This window comes from Pezoporus wallicus, unplaced genomic scaffold (assembly GCF_028554395.1).
Source record: "Pezoporus wallicus isolate ANWC-B61680 ecotype Strahan unplaced genomic scaffold, APGP_CSIRO_Pwel_v1 contig_8061, whole genome shotgun sequence".
In the NCBI taxonomy this organism is placed as follows: Eukaryota; Metazoa; Chordata; class Aves; order Psittaciformes; family Psittacidae; genus Pezoporus; species Pezoporus wallicus.
Window position 1 is genome coordinate 1 of NW_026635660.1, and position 18,102 is coordinate 18,102.

The 18,102-nt window shown below is 57.7% G+C and overlaps 1 protein-coding gene across 1 annotated transcript; it reads right to left on the reverse strand.

Annotated features, from left to right (window-relative positions):
- Positions 1-1,378: 1,378 nt before the first annotated feature.
- LOC130592713 (chromodomain-helicase-DNA-binding protein 3-like) lies at positions 1,379-17,912 on the reverse strand (the record flags this gene model as incomplete). The annotated part of the gene is made up of 8 exons (XM_057397243.1): positions 17,751-17,912; positions 16,973-17,072; positions 14,632-14,823; positions 12,637-12,837; positions 10,841-10,978; positions 8,864-8,985; positions 5,636-5,809; positions 1,379-1,520 (listed from the first exon to the last, which is right to left on the reverse strand). Coding segments are annotated over exons 1-8 (1,119 nt in total), but the record flags the coding sequence as incomplete, so codon positions are not given.
- Positions 17,913-18,102: the final 190 nt, after the last annotated feature.

Sequence of the window (18,102 nt, forward strand, 5' to 3'; positions counted from 1 at the left end):
ATGGCACCCCCTAACACCCCATGGCACCCCATAACCCCCATAGCACCCCATGGCACCCCCTAACACCCCATGGCACCCCATAACCCCCATAACACCCCATAGCACCCCATGGCACCCCCTAACACCCCATGGCACCCCATAACCCCCATAGCACCCCATGGCACCCCATGACACCCCCATAACACCCCATGACACCCCCATAACACCCCATAGCACCCCATGACACCCCATAACACCCCATGACACCCCCATAACACCCCATAGCACCCCATAGCACCCCATGACACCCCATAACACCCCATGACACCCCCATAACACCCCATAGCACCCCATGGCACCCCCATAGGACCCCATGGCACCCCATAGAAACCACATAGCACCCCATGGATCCCCACAGAAACCATATAGCACCCAATGGATCCCCATAGAAACCCCACAGAAAACCCCATAGAAACCCCATAGCACCCCCATAGAAACCCCACAGAAACCGCATGGAAACCATAGAAACCCCATGACACCCCCATGGATCCCCATGGAAACCCCATGGATCCCCAAGGCACCCCATAGAAACCCCACAGAAACCCCATAGATCCCCATAGCACTCCACAGAAACCCCATGGATCCCCATAGCACCCCATGGATCCCCATAGCTCCCCATAGCACCCTATAGCACCCCATAGCATCTTGTTTCACCCCATGTCCCTCCCATTGGTCTCCAGGGTGAAGCCTCCATTATCCCATACCCCATGCCCCATATCCCATACCCTACACCCCATACCCCACAGCCCATACCCTATATTCCATACCCCATACCCCAGGCCCCATATCCCATACCCCATATCCCATACCCTAATTTCCATACCCCATGCCCCATATCCCATATTCCATACCCCATGCCCCATATCCCATACCCCACACCCCATATCCCATATTCCATACCCCATGCCCCACATCCCATACCCCACACCCCATACCCCACACCCTATACCCCACACCCCATATCCCATACCCCATACCCCACACCCCACATCCCACACCCCACACCCTATACCCCACACCCCACATCCCATACCCCACACCCCATACCCCACACCCTATACCCCACAACCCACACCCAATACCCCACACCCCACACCCCATACCCTATATTCCATACCCCATGCCCCACACCCCATACCCCATGCCCCATATCCCATACCCCACACCCCATATCCCATATTCCATACCCCACACCCCATGCCCCACACCCCCACACCCCATACCCCACACCCTATACCCCACACCCCATGCCCCATACCCCACACCCCATATCCCATATTCCATACCCCATGCCCCATATCCCACACCCCATATCCCACACCCCACATCCTCCCCTCACCATGGCGGCCACAGGGAACAGGTAGGGGTGGTTGCAGCACTTCTTGAGGTCCATCATGATGTTGAGCAGCGACACCTGGTTCCCGCCGCCCCGCGAGTTCAGCGCCTCGAAGTTCCGCGTCAGGATGTACTTGTAGTACTTCCTATGGGGGGTGTGGGGCTGGCAATGGGGCTGGGGGCATCCCAATGGGGATGGGAAGGATGTACTTGTAGTACTTCCTATGGGGGGTGTGGGGCTGGCAATGGGGCTGGGGGCATCCCAATGGGGATGGGAAGGATGTACTTGTAGTACTTCCTATGGGGGGTGTGGGGCTGGCAATGGGGCTGGGGGCATCCCAATGGGGATGGGAAGGATGTACTTGTAGTACTTCCTATGGGGGGTGTGGGGCTGGCAATGGGGCTGGGGGCATCCCAATGGGGATGGGAAGGATGTACTTGTAGTACTTCCTATGGGGGGTGTGGGGCTGGCAATGGGGCTGGGGGCATCCCAATGGGGATGGGAAGGATGTACTTGTAGTACTTCCTATGGGGGGTGTGGGGCTGGCAATGGGGCTGGGGGCATCCCAATGGGGATGGGAAGGATGTACTTGTAGTACTTCCTATGGGGGGGGTGGGGCTGGCAATGGGGCTGGGGGCATCCCAATGGGGATGGGAAGGATGTACTTGTAGTACTTCCTATGGGGGGTGTGGGGCTGGCAATGGGGCTGGGGGCATCCCAATGGGGATGGGAAGGATGTACTTGTAGTACTTCCTATGGGGGGTGTGGGGCTGGCAATGGGGCTGGGGGCATCCCAATGGGGATGGGAAGGATGTACTTGTAGTACTTCCTATGGGGGGTGTGGGGCTGGCAATGGGGCTGGGGGCATCCCAATGGGGATGGGAAGGATGTACTTGTAGTACTTCCTATGGGGGGTGTGGGGCTGGGGTGGGGGTGGGAAGGATGGGTACTTCCTGGGGCTGGCAATGGGGCTGGGGGCATCCCAATGGGGATGGGAAGGATGTACTTGTAGTACTTCCTATGGGGGGTGTGGGGCTGTGGGGCTGGGGGCAATGGGGCTGGGGGCATCCCAATGGGGATGGGAAGGATGTACTTGTAGTACTTCCTATGGGGGGTGTGGGGCTGGCAATGGGGCTGGGGGCATCCCAATGGGGATGGGAAGGATGTACTTGTAGTACTTCCTATGGGGGGTGTGGGGCTGGCAATGGGGCTGGGGGCATCCCAATGGGGATGGGAAGGATGTACTTGTAGTACTTCCTATGGGGGGTGTGGGGCTGGCAATGGGGCTGGGGGCATCCCAATGGGGATGGGAAGGATGTACTTGTAGTACTTCCTATGGGGGGTGTGGGGCGGGAGGTGGGGCTGGGGGCATCCCAATGGGGATGGGAATGGGGCTGGGGGCAGCGCAGTGGGGCTGGGAGTGGGGCCAGGGGCATCCCAATGGGGATGGAAATGGGGCCGGGGGCATCCCAGTGGGGCTGGGGGCATCCCAGTGGGGCTGGGAGCATCCCAATGGGGCTGGGGGCAACCCAATGGGGCTGAGGGCAACCCAATGGGGCTGGGGGCATCCCAGTGGGGCTGAGGGCATCCCAGTGGGGCTGGGGGCATCCCAATGGGGCTGGGGGTCCCAACTGGGAACACTGGGATGGGCACTGGGTACAATGGGAGAATCCCATGGGGATGGGAATGATGGATGCGGAGTGCTTCCTATGGGATGTGGGGCTGGGGGCACCCCAAGAGCTCCCAGTGGGGCTGTGGGGTGTCTATGGGTGCTGATGGGTGCTGATGGGTTCTAATGGGTGTCTATGGGTGCTGATGGGTGTCACCATAGCTATGGGTGCTATGGGGTGTCTATAGGCTCTATAGGTTCTGATGGGTGTCTATGGGTGCTGACAGGTGTCTATGGGTGCCTATGGGTGCTGATGGGTGTCTATGGGTGCTGATGGGTGTCACCATAGCTATGGGTGCTATGGGGTGTCTATAGGCTCTATAGGTTCTGATGGGTGTCTATGGGTGCTGACAGGTGTCTATGGGTACCTATGGGTTCTAATGGGTGTTATGGGTGCTGATGGGTGTCACCATAGCTAGGGGTGCTATGGGGTGTCTATATGCGCTATGGGTTCTGATGGGTGCTGACAGGTGTCTATGGGTTCTGATGGGTGTCACCATAGCTAGGGGTGCTATGGGGTGTCTATAGGCGCTATGGGTTCTGATGGGTGTCTATGGGTGACTATGGGTTCTAATAGGTGTCTATGGGTTCTGATGGGTGTCAGCATAGCTATGGGTGCTATGGGGTGTGTATAGGTTCTATGGGTTCCAATGGGTGTCAATGGGTGCTGACAGGTGTCTATGGGTGCCTATTGGTTCTATGGGTGTCAATGGGTTCTAATGGGTTTCTATGGGTTCTGATGGGTACCTATGAGTGCTGTGGGTGTCTATGGGTTCTGCGGGGTACCTATGGGTGCTATGGGTGTCTATGGGTTCTGATGGGTACCTATGGATGCTATGGGTTCTGATGGGCACCGACGGGTGCTATGGGTGTCAATGGGTTCTGATGGGTACCCATGCGTATATGGGTTCTGATGAGTACCTATGGGTGCTATGGGTTCTGATGGGTACCTATGGGTGCTATGTGTTCTGATGGGTACCCATGGGTGTGTATGAGTTCTGATGGGCACCTATAGATGCTATGGGTGTCTATGGGTTCTTATGGGTACCTATGGATGCTATGGGTTCTGATGGGTACCTATGGGTGCTATGGGTTCTGATGGGTACCTATGGGTGTGTACAGGTTCTGATGAGTACCTATGGGTGCTGATGGGTACCTGTGGGTGCTATGGGTTCTGATGGGTTCTGATGGGTACCTATGGGTGTGTATGGGTTCTGATGGGCACCTATAGATGCTATGTCTATGGGTTCTGATTGGTACCTATGGGTGCTATGGGTTCTGACTAGTACCTATGGGTGCTATGGGTGTCTATGGGTTCTGAGGGGTACCTATGGGTATGATGGGCACCTATGGGTGTGTATGGGTTCTGATGGGCACCTATGGATGCTATGGGTGTCTATGGGTTCTGATAGGTACCTATGGATGGTATGGGTGTCTATGGGTTCTGATGGATACCTATGGGTGCTATGGATGTCTATGGGTTCAGATAGGTACCTATGGGTATCTATGTGTTCTGATGGGTACCTACGGGTGCTACGTGTTCTGATGGGTACCTATGGCTGCTATGGGTATCTATGGGTTCTGATGGGTACCTATGGGTGCTATGGATGTCTATGGGTTCAGATAGGTACCTATGGGTGCTATGTGTTCTGATGGGTACCTATGGGTGCTATGGGCTCTGATGGGTACCTATGGGTGCTACGTGTTCTGATGGGTACCTATGGGTGCTATGGGTTCTGATGGGTACCTATGGCTGCTATGGGTATCTATGGGTTCTGATGGGTACCTATGGGTGCTATGGATGTCTATGGGTTCAGATAGGTACCTATGGGTGCTATGTGTTCTGATGGGTACCTATGGGTGCTATGGGTTCTGATGGGTACCTATGGCTGCTATGGGTGTCTATGGGTTCTGATGGGTACCTATGGGTGCTATGGGCTCTGATGGGTACCTATGGCTGCTATGGGTATCTATGGGTTCTGATGGGTACCTATGGGTGCTATGGATGTCTATGGGTTCAGATAGGTACCTATGGGTGCTATGTGTTCTGATGGGTACCTATGGGTGCTATGGGCTCTGATGGGTACCTATGGGTGCTACGGGTATCTGTGTGTTCTGATGGGTACCTACGGGTGCTACGTGTTCTGATGGGTACCTATGGCTGCTATGGGTATCTATGGGTTCTGATGGGTACCTATGGGTGCTATGGATGTCTATGGGTTCAGATTCAGATGATGGGTACCTATGGGTGCTATGGGTTCTGATGGGTACCTATGGGTGCTATGGGTATGGGTTCTACCTATGGTGCTCTGATGGGTACCTATGGGTGCTATGGGTTCTGATGGGTACCTATGGCTGCTATGGGTGTCTATGGGTTCTGATGGGTACCTATGGGTGCTATGGGCTCTGATGGGTACCTATGGCTGCTATGGGTGTCTATGGGTTCTGATGGGTACCTATGGCTGCTATGGGTGTCTATGGGTTCTGATGGGTACCTATGGGTGCTATGGGTTCTGATGGGTACCTATGGGTGCTATGGGTATCTATGTGTTCTGATGGGTACTTATGGGTGCCTATGGGGTGCCACCTACTTCTGCATGGGGCTCAGCTCCACCCTGACGATGAGCTCGGTCTTGGCAGGCATGTTCTTGAAGACATCAGCCTTGAGGCGCCGCAGCATGTGGGGGCCCAGCAGGTCGTGGAGCTTCTTGATCTGGTCCTCCTTGGAGATGTCAGCAAACTCCTCCAGGAAGCCCTCCAGGTTGCTGCAGGGGGGACAAGAGGGCGCTATGGGGTGAGAACAGGGCGCTATGGGGTGAGAATGGGGGGCTATGGGTGAGAATGGGGGGCTGTGGGGTGAGAATGGGTGCTATGGGGTGAGAATGGGGTGCTATGGGGTGAGAAAGGCATGCAATGGGGAGAGAATAGGGGGTTATGGGGTGAGAATAGGGGGTTATGGGGTGAGAATGGGGCACTGTGGGGTGAGAATGGGGTGCTGTGGGGTGAGTATGGGGTGCTATGGGGTGAGAATAAGGGGTTATGGGGTGAGAATAGGGGGTTATGGGGTGAGAATGGGGCGCTGTGGGGTGAGAATGGGGCGCTGTGGGGTGAGTATAGGGTGCTATGTGGTGAGAATAAGGGGTTATGGGGTGAGAATGGGGTGCTGTGGGGTGAGAAAGGGGTGCTATGGGTGAGAATAGGGGCCTATGGGGTGAGAACGGGGTGCTATGGGGTGAGAATGGGGTGCTATGGTGTGAGAATAGGGGGTTATGGGGTGAGAATAGGGGGTTAGGGGGTGAGAATGGGGCGCTGTGGGGTGAGAATGGGGTGCTGTGGGGTGAGTATGGGGTGCTATGGGGTGAGAATAAGGGGCTATGGGGTGAGAATAGGGGGTTATGGGGTGAGAATGGGGCGCTGTGGGGTGAGAATGGGGCGCTGTGGGGTGAGTATAGGGTGCTATGTGGTGAGAATAAGGGGTTATGGGGTGAGAATGGGGTGCTGTGGGGTGAGAAAGGGGTGCTATGGGTGAGAATAGGGGCCTATGGGGTGAGAACGGGGTGCTATGGGGTGAGAATGGGGTGCTATGGGGTGAGAATGGGGCGCTATGGGTGAGAATAGGATGCTATGGGGTGAGAATGGGGCGCTATGGGGTGAGAATGGGGAGCTATGGGGTGAGAACGGGGCGCTGTGGGGTGAGAATGGGGTGCTGTGGGGTGAGTATGGGGTGCTATGGGGTGAGAATAAGGGGTTATGGGGTGAGAATAGGGGGTTATGGGGTGAGAATGGGGCGCTGTGGGGTGAGAATGGGGTGCTGTGGGGTGAGTATAGGGAGCTATGCGGTGAGAATAAGGGGTTATGGGGTGAGAATGGGGCGCTGTGGGGTGAGAATGGGGAGCTATGGGTTATAAAATGGGCCTATGGGGTGAGAACGGGGTGCTATGGGGTGAGAATGGGGTGCTAGGGGGTGAGAACGGGGCACTATGGGTGAGAATAGGGTGCTATGGGGTGAGAATGGGGCGCTATGGGGTGAGAATGGGGTGCTATGGGGTGAGAACGGGGCGCTATGGGTGAGAATAGGGTGCTATGGGGTGCTATGGGGTGAGAACGGGGTGCTATGGGTGAGAATAGGGTGCTATGGGGTGAGAACGGGGCACTATGGGGTGAGAATGGGGGGCTACGGGGTGAGAACGGGGTGCTATGGGTGAGAATAGGGTGCTATGGGGTGAGAACGGGGCGCTATGGGGTGAGAATGGGGGGCTACGGGGTGAGAACGGGGTGCTATGGCGTGTGGGGCAATAGGGATGGAGATGGATGAGATGTGGGGATGGGGACATGGGGATGGGGGTGACTGGGACATGGGGCCTCCATAGGAGGAGAGGGGACCCCAGGGGACCCATGGGGACACAGAGACCCCATAGAAGGAGAAGGGACCCACAGGGACCCCATAGAAGGGGAGGGACCCATAGGGACCCCATAGAAGGAGAAGGGACCCATGGGGACCCCACAGAAGGACAGGGGACCCATGGGGACACAGGCACCCCATAGAAGGAGAAGGGACCTCAGAGGACCCATGGGGATACAGAAACCCCATAGGAGGAGAAGGGACCCATAGGGACCCCACAGAAGGAGAAGGGACCCATGGGCACCCCATAGAAGGACAAGGGATCCATGGGGACACAGGCACACCATAGAAGGTGAAGGTACCCATAGGGACCCCATAGAAGGAGGAAGGACCCATGGGCACCCCATAGAAGGAGAGAGGACCCCAGGGGACATTGGGACCCCATAGAAGGAGAAGGGACCCACGGGGACCCCATAGAAGGAGAGGGGCCCCCAGAGGACCCATAGGGACCCCATAGAAGGAGAGGGGCACCCATAGGGCCAAGAGGGGACGCCGATGGAAGAGGGAAAAGGGGACCCAGGAGCAGCAGGGCCATGGGTGACAGCGAATGGGGATGGACAGGGATGGGTGCAGGAGGAGAAGGGACCCATAGGCACCCACAGGCACCCATAGGCACCCATGGGCACCCATAGGGCCAAGAGGGGACGCCAATGGAAGAGGGAAAAGGGGACCCAGGGGCAGCAGGGCCACGAGTGACGGCAAATGGGGATGGATAGGAATGGGTGCAGGAGGAGAAGGGACCCATAGGGACCCATAGGCACCCATAGGCACCCATGGGCACCCACAGGGCCAAGAGGGGACTCTGATGGAAGAGGGAAAAGGGGACCCAGGAGCAGCAGGGCCACGAGTGACAGCGAATGAGGATGGACAGGGATGGGTGCAGGAGGAGAAGGGACCCATAGGCACCCACAGGCACCCACAGGCACCCATGGGCACCCATAGGGCCAAGAGGGGACGCCAATGGAAGAGGGAACAGGGGACCCAGGGGCAGCAGGGCCACGAGTGACAGCGGCTGGGGATGGATAGGGATGGGTGCAGGACGAGAAGGGACCCATAGGGACCCATAGGGACCCATAGGCACCCATAGGCACCCACAGGGCCAAGAGGGGACTCTGATGGAAGAGGGAAAAGGGGACCCAGGAGCAGCAGGGCCACGAGTGACAGCGAATGGGGATGGACAGGGATGGGTGCAGGAGGAGAAGGGACCCATAGGCACCCACAGGCACCCACAGGCACCCATGGGCACCCATAGGGCCAAGAGGGGACGCCAATGGAAGAGGGAAAAAGGGACCCAGGAGCAGCAGGGCCACGAGTGACAGCAAATGGGGATGGACAGGGATGGGTGCAGGAGGAGAAAGGACCCATAGGGACCCATGGGCACCCATAGGGACCCATGGGCACCCATGGGCACCCATACTTGAAGCGCTCGGGCGTGAGGAAGTTGAGGAGGTGGAAGAGCTCCTCCAGGTTGTTCTGCAGCGGGGTCCCCGTCAGCAGCAGCTTGTGCTCGATCTTGTACCCGTTCAGCACCCGGAAGAACTGGGAAGGGGGGGGGCACCCATGGGTGAAGCACCCATAGGTGTCGTCTGTCCCCGTCCCCCCCACCTCAGCACCCATAGGAGCGGTGGCCATAGAGCCGCGTGCATGGGACCCATAGAGCCTCTCCCCAAGGAGCTGAGTGGCTGGACACCCCTCATGGGGTATCCAAGGCTTTGGGTGCACCCCACGATAGGGACCCAGGTCTATGGGCGGCCCCCCTATAATGACCCAAGTCTATAGGTGCCCCCCTCATAGATCTATGGTTGCCCCCCCATAAGGATCCAGGTCTATGGGTGCCCCCCTCATAGGGACCCAGGTCTATGGGTGCCCTCACTATAATGACCCAGGCCTATGGGTGCCCCTGCTATAGGGACCCAGGTCTATGGGTGCCCTCACTATAAGGATCCAAGTCTATGGGTGCCCCCGTTATAGGGACGCAGGTCTATGGGTGCCCTCACTATAAGGATCCAGGCCTATGGGTGCCCCCCTCATATGGACCCAGGTCTATGGGTGCCCTCACTATAATGACCCAGGTCTATGGGTGCCCCAGCTATAGGGACCCAGGTCTATGGGTGCCCCCCCCATAAGGACCCATATCTACGGGTGCCCCCCCTATAAAGACCCCTATCTATGCGTGACTGCCCTATAAGGACCCAAGTCTATGGGTGCCCCTACTATAAGGACCCAGGTTGATGGCTGCTCTCCCTATACAGGGACCCATGCCTATGGGTGCCCCCCCGTAAGGACCCATGTCTATGGCTGCCCCCCCATAAGGACCCCTATCTATGGGTGCCCCCCTATAAGGACCCATGTCTATGGGTGCCCCCCCTATGAGGACCCATACCTATGGGTGCCCCCCTATAAGGACCCCTATCTATGGGTGCCCTCCCATAAGGACCCATATGTATGGGTGCCCCGCTATAAGGACCTATATCTATGGGTGCCCCCTATAAGGACCCATGCCTATGGGTGCCCCCCCCTATAGGGACCCATACCTATGGGTGCCACCCCATAAGGACTCCTATCTATGGGTGTCCCACTATAAGGACCCCTATCTATGGGTGCCCCCATAAGGACCCATACGTATGGGTGCCCCCCTATAAGGACCTATATCTATAGGTGCCCCCTATAAGGACCCATACCTCTGGGTGCCCCCCCATAAGGACTCCTATCTATGGGTGTCCCACTACAAGGACCCCTATCTATGGGTGCCCCCCCTGTAAGGACCCATGCCTACGGGTGTCCCCCCTACAATGACCCATGCCTATGGGTGCCCTCCCATAAGGACCCATATCTATGAGTGTCCCCCCTATAAGGACCCATACCTATGGGTGTCCCCCCTACAATGACCCCTATCTATGGGTGCCCCCCTATAAGGACCCATGCCTATGGGTGCCCCTCCCATAAGGACCCCTATCTATGGGTGTCCCCCTATAAGGACCCCTATCTATGGGGGCCCCCCCATAAGAACCCATACCTATGGATGCCCCTCATAGGGACCCATATCTATGGGTGCCTCCCCCATAAGGACCCCTATCTATGGGTGCCCCCCCATAAGAACCCATACCTATGGGTGCCCCCCCACAGGGACCCATGCCTATGGGTGCCCCCCCTACAATGACCCATATCTATGGGTGCCCCCCCATAGGGACCCATACCTATGGGTGCCCCCCCCATAAGGACCCCTATCTATGGGTGCCCCCCCATAAGAACCCATACCTATGGATGCCCCTCACAGGGACCCATATCTATGAGTGCCCCCCCTACAATGACCCCTATCTATGGGTGCCCCCCCTCACAGGGACCCATGCTATGGGTGCCCCCCTCACAGGGACCCATGCCTATGGGTGCCCACCTTGGACTGGTTGTTCTTGAGCCGATGGGCCTCGTCCACGACGAGGCAGGCCCAGCGGATGGAGCCCAGCGCCGCCTGGTCGATGGTGATGAGCTCGTAGGAGGTGAGCAGCACGTGGAACTTCACCTGCGCCTCCCGCTGCGCCCCACGCGTCAGCACAGCCGGGGGGCAGCCCCGCAACAACACCCAGCAACAACCCCGCAACAACACCCAGCAACAGCCCCGCAACAACACCCAGCAACAACCCCGCAACAACACCCAGCAACAGCCCCGCAACAACACCCAGCAACAACCCCGCAACAACACCCAGCAACAGCCCCGCAACAACACTCAGCAACAACCCCGCAACAACGCCCAGCAACAGCCCCGCAACAACACCCAGCAACAACCCCGCAACAACACCCAGCAACAGCCCCGCAACAACACTCAGCAACAACCCCGCAACAACACCCAGCAACAGCCCAGCAACAACACCCCCCAACACACCCACAACACCCAGCAACAACCCCACAACACCACCCAGCAACAGCCCCGCAACAACACCCAGCAACACCCCCACAACAGCCCCGCAACCCAGCAACAGCCCCGCAACAGCCCCACAACAACCCCGCAACAACACCCAGCAACAGCCCCACAACCCAGCAACAGCCCCACAACAACCCCGCAACAACACCCAGCAACAGCCCCACAACAACCCAGCAACACCCACACAACACCACCCAGCAACACCCACATAACACCACCCAGCTACAGCCCCACAACCCAGCAACAGCCCCGCAACCCCCAGCAACAGCCGCACAACACCCAGCAACAGCCCCACAGCAACCCAGCAACAGCCGCACAACACTCAGCAACAGCCGCACAACCCAGCCACAGCTCCACAACAGCCCCCCCAAACAACAGCCAACACCACCACCCAACAAGTCCCACAACAACCCCACAGCAACACCCAACAACAGCCCAACATCCTACAGCCCCACAGCAACACCCAGCAACAGCCCCCACAACAGCCTGACACCCAGCAACAGACCCAAAACAACCCACAACACCCAGCACAGCCCGACACCCAGCAACAGCCCAACAAGAGCCAACAACAAACAGCCCAACACCACCCCAACACCCAACAACGCTCAGCAACAGCCAACAGCCTAGCAACAGCCTAGCAACAACCAACAACAGCCCCACACCACCTTGACACCCGGCAACACCCAGCAACAGCCCAAACACAGCCCAGTGACAGTCCCATGAAACCCAACAACAGCCCAGTGACACCCCAACACCACCCAGCAACAGCCCAACAACAGTGTGATACCTGGCAACACTGACACCAAAGAGACCCACACCACCACCCAACAGCAGCCCAATGACAGCCCAACTACAGCCACACAACACCCTGACACCCAGCAACAGCCAACAGCCACACAACACTGACACCCAGCAACAGCCACACAACACCCTAACACCCAGCAACAGCCACCAGGCTCACAACAGCCCAACACCCTGACACCCAGCAACAGCCACACAGCACCCAGCAACAGCCAACAGCCGCACAACAGCCATACAACACCCTGACACTCAGCAACAGCCGCACAACAGCCCAACACCCAGCAACAGCCAACAGCCTCACAACAGCCCCACAACACCCTGACACCCAGCAACAGCCACCAGCCGCACAACAGCCCAACACCCAGCAACAGCCCACCCCCCCCACAACACCCACCAACCGCCCTGCAACAGCCGGCACCCACATTACTCACTCCAGCCCCCCCCAAAGCGAGCCCCATGGTGACCCCCACCTTCATCTTGAAGGCCTTCTTGCCCCCCTTCATGGCGTTGTCGTCGAAGGAGAACTCGTTCTCGCGGATGATGGCCCGGCTGTCCTTGTCCCCGGTGTAGGTGACCACGTAGAAGGCGGGCGCCCACATCTGGAACTCCCGCTCCCAGTTGATGATGGTGGAGAGCGGGGCGCTGACGAGGAACGGGCCCTTGGTGTGGCCCTGGGGGACAGGGGGGACACATGGGGACACGGGGACATGGGGTGGCCCTGGGGGACGGGGGACGGGCATGGTCCTGGGGGGCTGCAAAGGGGGTGGGGGTAGGGGGGTGACAACAGGGATGAAGGGGGTGACACCAAGGAGCAAGCGGGTGACAATGGGGAGGAAAGGGATGACACCAAGAACCGTGTGGGTGACACCAAGGAGCAGCGGGGTGACACGGGGACAAAACCAGGAGCCACTGGGTGACACCAGGGACCACCTGGATGACACCAGGACCACTTGGGTGCCACAGGGACTAACCCAGGACCAACTGGATGACACCAAGGACCAACTGGATGACACTAAGGACCAACTGGATGACACCAAGGACCAACTGGATGACACTAAGGACCAATTGGGTGACACCAAGGACCAACTGGATGACACCAAGGACCAACTGGATGACACTAAGGACCACTTGGATGACACCAAGGACCAACTGGATGACACCAAGGACCAACTGGATGACACCAAGGACCAACAGGATGACACTAAGGACCACTTGGATGACACCAAGACCAACTGGATGACACCAAGGACCAACTGGATGACACCAAGGACCAATTGGATGACAACAGGACCACTTGGATGACACCAAGCCCCAACTGGGTGACACCAAGACCGACTGGATGACACCAGGACCACTTGGATGACACCAAGCCCCAACTGGATGACACCAAGGACCAATTGGATGACACCAAGGACCAACTGGATGACACCAAGGACCAGCTGCATGACACCAGGGCCACTTGGATGACACCAAGGACCAATTGGATGACACCAAGGACCAACTGGATGACACCAGGACCACTTGGATGACACCAAGACCACACGGGTGACCCCAGTGACCACCTGGATGACAACAAGCACCAACCGGATGACATCAAGCATCAGCTGGATGACACCAAGGACCAACTGGATGACACCAAGGACCCATTGGGTGACACCAAGACCACTTGGATGACACCACGACCACTTGGATGACACCAAGGACCAGCTGGATGACACCAAGGACCCGCTGGATGACACCAAGGACCCGCTGGATGACACCAAGACCAATTGGATGACACCAAGACCACTTCGATGACACCAAGACCAACTGGATGACACCAGGACCACTTGGATGACACCAAGGACCAGATGGATGACACCAGGATCACTTGGATGACACCAAGGACCAGCTGGATGACACCAGGATCCCTTGGATGACACCAAGCCCTAACTGGGTGACACCAAGGACCAATTGAATGACAACAGGACCACTTGGATGACACCAAGGACCAATTGGATGACACCAGGATCCCTTGGATGACACCAGGACCACTTGGATAACACCAAGGACCAACTGGATGACACCAAGGACCAACTGGATGACACCAGGACCACTTGGATGACACCAAGGACCAACTGGATGACACCAAGGACCAACTGGATGACACCAGGACCACTTGGATGACACCAAGGACCAATTGGATGACACCAGGATCCCTTGGATGACACCAAGCCCCTACTGGGTGACACCAAGGACCAACTGGATGACACCAAGCCCCAACTGGGTGACACCAAGGACCAGACAGATGACACCAAGCATCAACTGGATGACCTCAAGACCAGTTGGGTGATCCTAGGACCTCTTGGGAGATCCCCAATGAGCCCTCAGATGACATCAAGGACCATTTGGATGTCCCCAGGACCAGTCGGGGGGCACAGGGCCTAAACCTAGGCCCACTCGGGCGACCCCAGGCGCAGGCTCACCTCCTTGTAGAGCGAGTAGAGGAAGACGATGGTCTGGATGGTCTTGCCCAGCCCCATCTCATCGGCCAGGATGGTGTCGGTGCTCTGGGCCCAGGAGAAGCGGAGCCAGTTGAGGCCTTCGAGCTGGTAGAGGTGCAGGGTCCCCCCCGTGGCTGTGATGAACCGGGGCTGCGACTCGTACTTCACTGTGGGCTAGGGGGGGGCAACAGGGGGTTAACGTTGGGGGGCAATGGGGAGGGTGACAACATGGGGGGCAATGGGGAGGGTGTCAACATGGGGGCAATGGGGAGCGTGCCAACATGGGGGGCAATGGGGAGGGTGTCAACAGTGGGGGCAATGGGGAGGGTGTCAATATTGGGGGCAATGGGGAGGGTGTCAACAGTGGGGGCAACGGGGAGGGTGTCAACACAGGGGGCAATGGGGAGGGTGTCAACCGTGGGGGCTATGGGGAGGGCGTCAACATAGGGGGCAATGGGGAGGGTGCCAACACTGGGGGCAATGGGGAGGGTATCAACATAGGGGGCAATGGGGAGGGTGCCAACATTGGGGGCAATGGGGAGGGTGTCAACAGTGGGGGCAATGGGGAGGGTGTCAACCGGGCGGGCTATGGGGAGGGCGTCAACATGGGGGGCAATGGGGAGGGCGTCAACATGGGGGGCAATGGGGAGGGCGTCAACATGGGGGGCAATGGGGAGGGCGTCAACACTGGGGGCAATAGGGAGGGTGTCAAAACTGGGGGGCAATGGGGAGGATGTCAATATTGAGGGCAATGGGGAGGGCGTCAACAGTGGGGGCAATGGGGAGGGCATCAACACTGGGGGCAATAGGGAGGGCGTCAACACTGGGGGCAATGGGGAGGGATGTCACATATTGGGGGCAATGGGGAGGGTGTCAACATGGGGGCAATGGGGAGGGGCATCAACATGGGGGGCAATGGGGAGGGTGTCAACAGTGGGGGCAATGGGGAGGGTGTCAACAGCAATGGGGGGGTCAACATGGGGGGCAATGAGGAGGGTGTCAACATGGGGGGCAATGGGGAGGGTGTCAACATGGGGGGCAATGGGGAGGGTGTCAACAGTGGGGGCAATGGGGAGGGTGTCAACATGGGGGGCAATGGGGAAGGTGTCAACATGGGGGGCAATGAGGAGGGTGTCAACACTGGGGGCAATGGGGAGGTGGCAATGGGTGGGATGCCAATGGGAGAGGGTCAACAGAAGGATGTCAGTGTTGGGGGGTCAATGGTGGGGGGTCAATAGGGAGGTGGTGATGGGGAGGTGTCCATGTTGGGTGGCAACACTGGGTGTCAAGGGGTGCCAAAGTTGGGTGCCAAAGGGGAGATGGCAATGTCGGGTGTCAATGCTGGGTGTCGATGGAGGGCTGTCAATAGTAGGGTGTCAACAGGTAGGGTGTCAGTGTTGAGGCTGGCAATGTTGGGAGTCAGTGCTGAGGGTGTCAATGTGGGGTGTCAATGGGGAGGTGTCAACAATGGGTGTCAATGATGGGTGTCAATGTTGGGTATCAATGATGGTTGTCAATGATGGATGTCAACAATGGGTGTCAGTGGGTGTCAATAATGGGTGTCAATGGGTGTCAAGGGGGGGGGGGGGGGGGCAATGGGGAGGTGTCAACGATGGGTGTCAAAGTCAGGTGTCAACAATGGCTGTTAATGTTGGGTGTCAAGGTCGGTTGTCAACAACGGGTGCCAGTGATGGGTGTCAATACTGGGTGTCAATGATGGGCGTCAATGACGGGTGTCAATGATGGGTTGTCAATGACGGGTGTCAACAATGGGTGTCAATGTTGGGTGTCAACGTTGGGCGTCAATGACAGGTGTCAATGATGGGTTGTCAAGGACAGGTTTCAACGATGGGTGTCAATGTTGTCTTGTCAATGATGGGTGTCAATTGGTGTCAATGATGGGGGTCAATGATGGGTGTCAACGATGGGTGTCAACAATGGGTGCCAGTGATGGGTGTCAATGGGTGTCAACAATGGGTGTCAATGTCGGGTGTTAACGACGGGTGTCAATGACAGGTGTCGATGATGGGTATCAAGGGGTGTCAATGACGGGTGTCAGTGATGAGTGTCGATGGTTGTCGATGGATGTTGATGATGGGTGTCAATGACTGGTGTCAGTGATGGGTGTTGATGATGGGTGTCAATGACGGGTGTCAATGACTGGTGCCAGTCATGGGTGTCAATGACTGGTGTGAATGATGGATGTGGATGATGGGTGTCGATGATGGGTGTCGATGACTGGTGCCAGTGATGGGTGTCGATGATGGGTGTCAACAATGGGCGTCAACAATGGGTGTCAATGGGGGGTTCCCAGTGCACTCACGTCATTGGTGGGCGAGTCGGGGGGTCCCTCTCCCGGCGTCTCCTTCTTCTTCTTCTTGTAGCGCCGGGGCTGGGCTGGGTCCTCCCCCATGAAAACCTCCCTGGGGACGTGGGGGGGGAACAGGAGACAAGTGGGGCACACAGGGACAGGCAGCAGCATGAGGACATTGGGGGACACATGGGGACAGGGTGGCTTCTGACCCATGTCCTCCATATCCCCATATCCCATATCCCATATCCCACACCCCATACGGTTTATCCCATACCCCATATCCCATATTCCATACCCCATATCCCATACCCCATACCCCACACCCCATATCCCGTACCGCATATCCCATACCCCCATACCCCCCACCCCATACCTCATATTCCATACCCCATACCGCCCACCCCATATCCCATATCCCATACCCCATACCCCATATCCCATACTCCCATACCCCCCACCCCATACCCCATACCGCCCACCCCATATCCCATACCCCATTCCCCATACCCTATACCAAAAACCCCCTATCCCATATCCCATACCCCATACCCCTTATCCCATACCCCATACCCTATATCCCATGCCCCATACCCCGTATCCTATATCCTATACCCTATACCCCACACCCTATACCCCACACCCCATATCCCACACCCCAGACCCCATATCCCATACCCCATACCCTATATCCCATGCCCCATACCCCATATCCCATATCCTATACCCCACACCCTATACCCCACACCTCATATCCCACACCCCATACCCCACACCCCACGCTCCTCACCGGTGCTTCCAATAGGCCAGCTTGTGGAGGTCGTAGTCAGGGATGGGCATCTCGTCCTCCTCCCACGTGGCCTGGTCGTAGGGCAGGTCCCGCCACTTGACCAGGTAATGGTACTGCCCCTTGCGGTCCACGCTGCACCGGGGCCATGGGGGCAAGGGGGACAGTGGGCATCATGGGGGACAATTGGGGTAATGGGGGCAATGGGGGTAATGGGGATAAGGGGGGCAATGGGGATAATGGGGACAATGGGGGTAATGGGGACAATGGGGGTAATGGGGATAAGGGGGGCAATAGGGACAATGGGAGCAATGGGGATAAGGGGGTCAATGGGGGCAATGGGGATAATGGGGTC